A 9,658-nucleotide genomic window follows, 5' to 3' on the forward strand; every position below is an offset into this window, starting at 1 on the left:
TTAAGAACATTTTTTCTTATTTTTGTAATCCTGGAAGAACTTTYTGAGAATGAAACAGAGTACAATAGCAAAACAGAAAACATAATGCTTCATAACAAAAAAGAAGGCCAATTCCCTTACCGTATAAATTACACGCGTAAAGATGAAACAGCGGAGGAACAAGGCACACTGGTCTGGGGGCCAGAAGAGGTCATGGAGTCCTTGGCTAAACTGTGAAAAAAGGAAAAGAGATGCATCAAGCTGCCTGGCTGTGTTCCACTCGCTCCAAGTGCATATGCGTCTCTGAGCACCCCTGGCCCTCTCAGGACACAGATTCATAAAAAGCTGCTATGGGATAAGCCAGCATGTGAATTTACAGCAAATCAGTTCCTTTGTGTTAAATAACAGGTTGAATGTTCCCACTGATAGCTGTAACACAAACTAGGTGTTTTCTCTCTCAAATGAAGGTTAAGTGACCTCCTATTTACTGCAGGAAAGAGTGTAGGTACRCAGAGCAGTTCATGTGATGTAAGCACACACCTGTGCTAAAGCTTTCGTGCATCCATCCCTATGTCTGTGGCACAACTGAAGCCTGTGGGGTTTTTTTTACTGTATGGTCATTTTCATACCCTTGCACATGCTTATGGGGGAACTTTCAGGCCTTAACTTAATAAAAGAAATCAGCAGTTAATTTGGTTAGTCGAGATGCATGTCAGTCTCTTAGTTAAATATATAATGGATCTGTTCCTCATCTGTTTTCTTCTGGTACAACTTCATTGATTTCACTGGAATGCCTGCTGTTTCACAYAAATTTAGGTGAGATCCTATCCAGCTATAGGGATTAGCTTATACAGAGGAAGACTTCAGGGATTCTACAGTGCTTAGCTGAGTGCAATCCTAGTGCATGACCTGAGCTCCTAGGTGCAATCATAGCTCCTAGGAGCTTTTTAACATTTTAACAAATGTTAAAAGTAATATGTAAAACACACCCTGCTATCCTGTCCTGATGTAGAGCACTGAACATGCAAGAGAAGACAACACAGAAGTACTTCTAAAACAGATGATTTAGATTCATATACTCTACTTATTCTCTAATTCAGTCCCATGACAAACTGCTCTAAATCAGAGACTTGGGCCCAAAGACAACAAATGTGATCAGGAAAAGCCCAGACAGCTGAGATTTGCAACTGTCACATTTGCTAACCTCTGCCAAGCAGAATGATCTCTCTTGGACTGGACTGCTGTTAACAGCAGACTCAACGCCTGAGCATAAGATGACTTCAGCTACTTGTGTAAACAACAAGCTTGCAAAATCTGACCAATTGTGTAGAAATTTTATATTGCTTTGATAGATTCTTTTATCTGCTAATTTCTTCGTGCATTTATTATCAAATCATCTAACTGTAAAAGCCAAAACTGGTTAAACTGGCATTCAAATCAATTTCTCTGTCATTCAAGAAAAAGAAAAAAATATTCCTGGACCCTTACCTCATAAACTTGTGAGTTAACCATTCTTTAATAGATTTTACAGCAATGAATGTTATCGTAACTCTTATTTTAGAGAGAAGAATAACTGTTCTCCACGAGCACAYGGATGTATGTGCAGTGCGGATCAGCTACTCAGGTCTAATTTTAAAAGACGTGACAGTACTATACAACACACAAAAGGGCAAAACTTTACWGCATTGTTTAACATGGAATGTGAACTGTTTCACTTCCTATCATATTCAACCCTTTCCCCCTTCCCTGCTTACTGATCTTTTTGCTGCCTGTTGATGAATCTGTTCCATTTTCTCTTCATGAAGCCTTTGCTCTTCATTATCCTCATGGTATATCTCAGTCTAGCCAGTGAAGAATCCCGCCTCATTCTCTCCAACTGAGTATCAGCTGCTGTGACCTGCTTGCTGCAGAGCTGTTCAAGCTCCTCCATATCGGTGGATCCTTCTGCCTGCAAAGCACTGGTTCCTCCCTTCACCCAAGGATCCAGATGTGCCATATGGCACTTATCATTCAAGTTTTCCATTGTATCATCTGAGATGTAAGATGATTTTGGCATGTCTATGATGGCTTCCTGCTACAAATTGGAGAGAGAGAGAATAAATTCATATTCAAGCAGATAGATGTAAGTGGAATAGGTTCATCTGACTTTATSTAAATATTCACTTGAGTGATTATTCACATATTTGTATAATGACTCACTAGTTCTCCAGTACCCATAATTTCCCTTTGAAAAGTTCATTCCTAGAGTTGGGTAAGAAATCTTCTATTGAATGTTGTCTTATATATTACACAGAATATTACATCCACCACCTCARAATTTTCTGCAGCTTTCTATTTTGAAAGTACTTAAACAAAATATTTAATGATGGCCTGGTTGACCTAAATCAAACACCATGAACAGAAGGATTTTGTATCTTGCAGATTTGATACTAACCCTGAAAATGTGAAGCATGATGTTCTTTACCCCTGAGGTATAGCTCAAATATCTCACAATCCTCAGTTTCCTTTACAGTTTTAACTCCCTSGCTGACTTATATCCTCTACAACACATTGTAGCATTACATCTGGCAGGACTACAGTTTCCACTTACTGTCTTTTCATGCTCCTGCTTCTTGTTATGGTTATTCTGGGATCTCGGTACAGTAAGTTGAATAGCTGTCTGATTTTCCTTTAGCTCTTCCATACTCACTTGGAACGAATATTCTGATCCCTCTAGAATGCTGAGTTTTTCCAAATCTTCTTGTATTTCCTTGTATTGGTCTTTAACAAAGAGATTCTGTCATGACATCAGATAGCTCCAATGCTCAAAGCCTCTCCCTGGATGTCCTGGAACAGAGCAGGGAGAAGAACRTGTTGACAATGAAATGAGTGACTCATACATAACAAAGTGATTCTGAGATGCATGTAGGCAAATACACATAGGATATACTGGCGCATATTCAAAAATAGCTAGCGACTTAACTCTCATTGAAATCCCATCATGGTCCTTGCCTAGATAAGAATGAAAAGTTCCACTGGATGTARATTGCAGTAACTCTTGAGAAAATCCTGTTTGTAGGCTTTTTAAAGTGAGGATGTGATAGCGCTCCCCTTTACAGTAAACTAGCTAGAGGCCCCATGGAAGGTAAGAATGGCATATCTCACTTAAAATGTAATATAAWGCTCAAGGAAGGATGGCTTTTCTTTTGTGGGAATAAACTTCACTAAAGGTGAAGTTCAATCACTAGCTAGAACTAATACTATCCTTTTAACAGACTGGAGCCTAGTAGACATTGCAGCACATGAAATCAGGGTTCAGCCTCTTATTTCCAGGCCCATAGTATTTGCTTCATTTTATAGAAGTGATATGAGGCACAGATTTCACATTTGAGAAAAGATTTAAGCAAGTAAGACAATTAATTCTTTTGTTACTAAGTTCAAGGAGCAGGAGCAGAAGAGGAAGAAAATAAAGTGAGCTGAATACCATGGATGCCCAGAACAGATGCCCAAAGCCAGAAGCAAGTAATAGGCTACATACAAGGCAACAACCTGCTCTTCACAGGCTTTTCAGGCAGAAAACTTGAAACCAGCTGTCCCAGTTCAAAGTCAAGAGCTGAATGCCTGGCCACTTCAACAGCAGGAGATTCTGTTCTTGTCTGACTTCACAACTGCCCTGTTGCCACAAGAAACCTCAGGCTTTTTGTTGGCCAGGTCACATTCTGCCATATTCCGTGTTTGTCGGCAGGGGCAATAGCAAGGCTTTTCCAGGAGACTGAGTTTACTCCTCCTCTGTTACAGACCATCCTGTACGGCCACTGTTGTCTCCCTTATAAATGCACCGACACTATGCAGTGAAACTTTCTGCTGGAATCTGTAGTCTCCCAGCACGTCCCTGCGCCAAAAGCCAGTAAGCTTTTCTGGGAGGCAAGTTTATTGGATCAGGTGAAGCACCATAACATACCTATCCCATTTTTAGGGACAGTGCCTTGGAACCTCTGTCCTGCCTTCTATTCCCTACCGTAGATATGACAGCAATTCAGCTTTCAATCTATAAACTGGAATCCTTAGCAGCGAGTGATTGCAAGCTCATAGCGATCTTGTGGAGATGAATATAGTAAAGGATGTGCTTGTAGTATGGTAAAATGGGCCCTTTCAGATCTTAGATAAAACTTTTGTATTTGCTGTTACTGATGAGTAAGGGAACAAAAATTTTCTACTGTTAGTAGTTTGTATAAAGCACCTCTCAGAGGAGTATCTATTAACTACAGACTATGTCATGTAAATAAACACAACAATCTCAACTCCTCTTTGTCCTGTTCCATATGTCAAACACGTCAGAGCAAAATCAGGGTATTTCCTTGATAGGTTATGTGTGGAGAGCTGGATGATAGGTCCACTGAAGATAAAACAGACTAAGTTATTGAGACTGTAATATCATTTATCAAGTGTTCTGTCAGTTTACAGCTGGATTTTCAAATCCCTAGACATACTGAAGTCAGGATATGTGGAGTCCTGGACCGAGGCCTGGACAGTCATTACTTTTGACTGAGAATATAATACAGTTCTTAACTGCTTTTTGTGCCGATGATCCAAATATCCAATTAAACATAGGCCCTAAGTATCATAAAATCAGAAAAACAAGCAGGACGGATGTAACAGATATGTATGTGTATGTGTTTGTTTATGTATTTACCTTACACTTCCTAAAGGTRATACAAATTGAGTAGAGGCTAAAATGGCACTGTGGCAGTCTTTGTGCTTTTACTGCATTTAGGTTTCCTGAATCCCCACAGGACAAGGCAGACATCGTAATGCCTTAAATGCTTATTAATGATATATTTATTCAGATAGTCTCAAGACATCCTCAAGAAAGTATTTCCCCATAAATCTTATGGAAGAACTATAAAAAAGGATTTTCATCTCTGCGCAAGGATCAAACATTATAGTGGAGTTAAGAAATCAATCCTATTTTTTTGCTGATTGATTAAATTGGCAAGTAGGAGGCATGAGATACTATTTGTTAGGCATGTATGACCCTGAAATACTCAGTAAACCTCCTATATTAAACAGCTACTTGCAAAACTATTCATTCTCCATTTCAGTCTTTCACAACCAGATTCATCAGATGCTACTTCAAAGAGCTGTGAAGTTCTCGGTATCCCACAGGATGTTGATCTTGATTCGTTGTTTTATATATATTTGCCTTCATGTTCAAACCAGAGAGGAAGCTAATGTTGTTTCCGGTCACCCCCCCARAAGTAGAGGATACTACTTCCATCTCTTCAACTATTGATCTCTTTTGATCTGCTTTGCTTTCTTCTCATCTTTCCAAACTTGCTSTCACTTTGCCTGCAGAGCTGAAGTTAACACACAACAGGACGGTACACTGTTGCTGTTATTTGTGCTGCAGTTATTGACAAAGATTCAAAAATTATGCTGTCTTTCATTTCCTTCTTGATATGATTTTTCCAGTCACAAGGACATGGTAGGGCATATAATGTTTAGGAGAACTGCATATATTTGGATGGTGAAAGAAGTTCATGTTTAGTTTTAAAAATCTGTCTTTGCAATGTATTTTTGAAGTTCATTTCTCCAAAAAGTCTAGTGCAAGTTATATGCGCATCTATTTTGGAGGGCAAATTTAGAGCAGGTTGTTAGTAATAGGGATCATGAGCAGCTGTAAAGAATTCCAAAGAAATAGATCTGATGCAAGTTAACTGGAACCAGGTTCTGTCATGTGCTCTGAGAGAAATGAGTGAAATTAAGGCCATGCTCTGCTGTATAAGGATAACCTCAAGRACAGAACTCCGTACAGTTCTGCCACTTCAGCAGGCATATGCCACTGCATTGCTTCTGCTGAACGTGTACCATGTGCTTTCTTCTGTTCTCAATCAACTTTTATTTGATATAGAGAGCAGCAGAGGTGAAGCAATGTCTCAGTTCCCTTATTTTRAGAAAGGATTTTTGTTCTAGGAAGTTGTTTCTGTAATCAGGGTGAGTAAATATAGCATCCATTCTAGGCAGATTTATTTTGCACAGTGGAGAACTGTAGACCTGATCACATCAGCACTGACTAGCTGGTTGGATGATTACACATCCTTTCCCTCATTCCCTATGCATCTGTGTAGAATGACAAAATCAGCCTGTGCCAGCACAAAAACCTGTTCATCTAGCCTCATCAGCCTACAAACTGCAGGATTTGGAGATCTGTGGAGTGCAACAGGCAAAAGGCAATTCCAAAACCTGTTTGGAAACAAGATCCGTGCACGAATCAGGCCAGAAATAGCAGGAAGCRAAGGAAACTGAGAATGCCTACACAGATCATGGTTTTGAGGAGTTTTTGAGGTTGTTTCATGTTCATTTCCATTAGTTCAGACTCACTAAAATTAGGTCAGAAGTACATTGAAATATACTTCAAAAATATTATCAAACAGCTGACTATTCTTTTGATTATCCTTTGATACTCTTATCTATTTAATAAGGGAGAGGAGTTGTGGGTAGCACTGGTTGTACTCTACATACCAAGGAATAACTAACACATGAGAAAAAAAATCATTTTTGTTAAAATCTCAGAGAGCAAAAATTCCCCAGAGGATACCATTGCAGCTGAAGTGATACCTAGTACCACAGCTGGTAGGCAGAAACTGAAATAAAACTATTATCCAACACAAGGAAATCAAAATATAATCAAGTAAAATTTGCTGCCCAATAAGTGTAGCAGTCTCTCACCAACATATGGAATAAACTAAAGAGTAAATACAGGGGTTCACTCATTTAGGAAATGCATACGGGCTTTGTCAATCAGCTCATCAACATCACTCTGCAAGAATGTGAGCATGCAGAGCACCTGTCTCTCTCTTTTGAACCAGAGTTCATAGCAGGAAGAGATGCGTTGCTAATCAGAAGGGGGAGGGAAACAATTAAAGTCTGGGATTGTCAATGCCAAATGTAGTGCAGGAACATATGCCGAGATGGAGGGATAGCAGATGGATGCTAACATTGGGAAGAAGGCTCAATTCTCCCTGGGTCTAGGGAGGAAGGAAAATTCCTGGGTTTGTTTGCATACAAGAACTCTGCCTGATCACACAAGCAGAGAGATGGATTTGGTATTTTTAGTGCCAACACAGATCACAGAATGGCAAAACCATGCTTGGTTCCTGCTGCTCATATTCTACTTTTTGGTGTTTTCTGACTGTCTACTGTCTTGATACACAAAAAACACAAGCCCCATGCAATATGACAGTCTGAGGCCCTCACAGGGGACGTTAGCAACAGAGTGTTGTTGATGAGAGGACAGAGATAGTGTCCTAGTACCATGCAGGGACCTATCTGATATTGGAGGGGTTCAGGGCTGACTTCTTTGCCTCCAGTTTCTAACTGGTATTTGCATTTTCTCCACAAGACTGTGGTTGCTGCCTGTGAATCCCCTGTTGTCCTAGCTTTGTTTCTTTCTGTGGTCTCATGCCTAACATCTTGATAGGAAAGACTATTCTGTTTATTATTTCCTTTATTGGTCAGCCTTTAAATGGTAAATTAGTGCATAAAGAAGATGAGGATTTTGCTTTTGAAATTCTTCACATAACTTAATACCTTTAATAGATGGTTTCTAATGTATAATTTGTAGTTAAAAACAAGTTAATGCAYTGCTAGATGCTTTTCCATTTACTTCAATAAGGTTCAAGGTTTCACTTATTTATAAAAAAAGAAAATATTATAAAGGTGACGGGAAATCTTAGCAGATTTTTTATTAGTCATATTGATGCCAGTTTGTTTCTATTAGTAATAACAAATTAGTGAATTATATCACAGTGACTAAATACCAAGAGAGTGATGAACTATTCAGGTATGAAAAGCATATGTAGTTATGACGTCATGAACAGTATCTCCATTAAAATGATGAAAAGGAGCACGAAGTTTTATGAAGATCAATCAACAAAACAATAGAAATTATGCTGCAGATAATAGCAGTATTGCTAGACTAAATGTCTTATCAYTTCTTTTTTAGTTCTAGTTTCTGTGAATTCATACCATGCAGTTCAGATAGCTTTAAAAAAATCAATATTGCCTGTTAAAAGTAYTGAATAGTGACTCTGCACAGTAGTGCCAATGAGATTCGACAATTTGAAACTAGTGTGTTGCACATACTTTAGAAATAAGTTTGGGCTTCTCCTCCTCTCTGTCAGGTGACAGGTGAAGATACTCCATTACTACATGTTCGCTTCATGTCAGAACCTCAGACCAATAAGGATCAGGAGACAAAACTGGAAACCACACCAAAGACAGTCGTGATGATGGCCTTTCACAACCAGAAGTTGTTCCCAAGATGTTCCAAGATCAGCTGTTCTAAAGAACAGGAGCGGACAAATGCCAAACAGGCCAAAGKTTCTGATACTGAACTGAAGATGCCAAGAGACTTAGAGTTGACCACACYGAAATACCAACACATGGAGAATGAAAGGCTATGGCAACATGAGGAAAGGATGGAATAGATGGGTCAACAGGCATCATCCAAAGCAAAAGGCTGGAGGAGAACAGAGCACCCTACTAGCAAATTAGAGCCAATAACTGGAACTGAGGTAGAAAAGATGTGCATGGGATTTGAGCTGACTAAGCTGAAATATGTCATGAGGAGCAAGAAAGACAAGATAGCATGAATAGAAAATGCAAATGGGAAAAGAAAAGGAGTGGCAACATGAAGAGAAGATGGAGGAGATGCATCAACAGGCAGCACTCAGTGGACAAGGCAGAATATCTCATGCAGCAAAGCATCTGCTCAAATGCAACTGAGAAATATAATAGAGCTTCATCTGACTGCTAATAGACCTGAAGGAAAAGAACAGAAAGAAGCTAGAGCATGAGAAAAAGTAAATAAAAAAGCTGAAGCAGATACGTGAGCAAAATCAGGAATATGAAAAGAGAATAGCATGAGAAAATGATGAGAATGAGAGTGTCACATAGGCGTAGTAAACAATATTTAGCTATTGGATCAGAGCTGGAAAAGAAATAGATGGAGCTTGAACCTACCTGGATGAAGTATGAGGATAAAAGGAATTAAAAACAAAGATAATATGAGGAAAAGATGGAGTAGGCAGTGTTCTAAGAAGTAAGCTAGAATGTGAAAAAATGACTGATATATACTCACAAAAGGTTAACTACAAGTCTAGAGAGGATACAGTTTTCCACAACATAGCAGATCAGAAGAGCTGAGCAGAGGGAGGCTATACTTTGAGACCAAATTTTACATTTGACAAGGGAAGTAGCTCTGCTGACTGAATACACRTAGTTATCAAGGTCTAATCGAGAATATTCCAAAGAAATTGCAATGTGGGGATTGGGCCATGGCATGTCGGGGCACAGTGGGGAACTGAAAGCTGGCAGGTTTCTCCCACAAAAAGCACTGTAGCTCCCTAAAGCAACAAGAACACGATTTTTTTGGAGCTGTTTTTAGCAGTTGGCTCTCCCATGATATACATGGGGTATAAATAGGATATACAGCCACGACTGAAGTCAGAACAGAAACAAGATCTGAGAGAAACAACAGCTTGTAGATAAACACAAGACAGGTAAYGGGACAGGTATAGGAGTAACAAGCCAGCTCCAGATGTAACAATGCGTGCAACAGCTCTGAGTAGAAATGGAAGTGCAAATTTTCCACTTGAAAGAAAAATCAGATACCTTGCCTATGAATGAAAAGCAACAA

General features: G+C 39.2%; 1 protein-coding gene across 1 annotated transcript; it reads right to left on the minus strand.

The window, feature by feature from the left end:
* TMEM247 (transmembrane protein 247) lies at positions 1–8,163 on the minus strand. Its single transcript, XM_085315784.1, is given in 6 exon segments — positions 1–210; positions 1,734–1,810; positions 1,813–2,050; positions 2,570–2,739; positions 6,748–6,853; positions 8,104–8,163. Coding segments are annotated over 6 exon segments (861 nt in total).
* Between the last annotated feature and the right edge of the window lie 1,495 nt (positions 8,164–9,658).

This window comes from Rhea americana, unplaced genomic scaffold, assembly GCF_003343005.1.
Source record: "Rhea americana isolate MKP2758 unplaced genomic scaffold, rheAme1 scaffold_44, whole genome shotgun sequence".
In the NCBI taxonomy this organism is placed as follows: Eukaryota; Metazoa; Chordata; class Aves; order Rheiformes; family Rheidae; genus Rhea; species Rhea americana.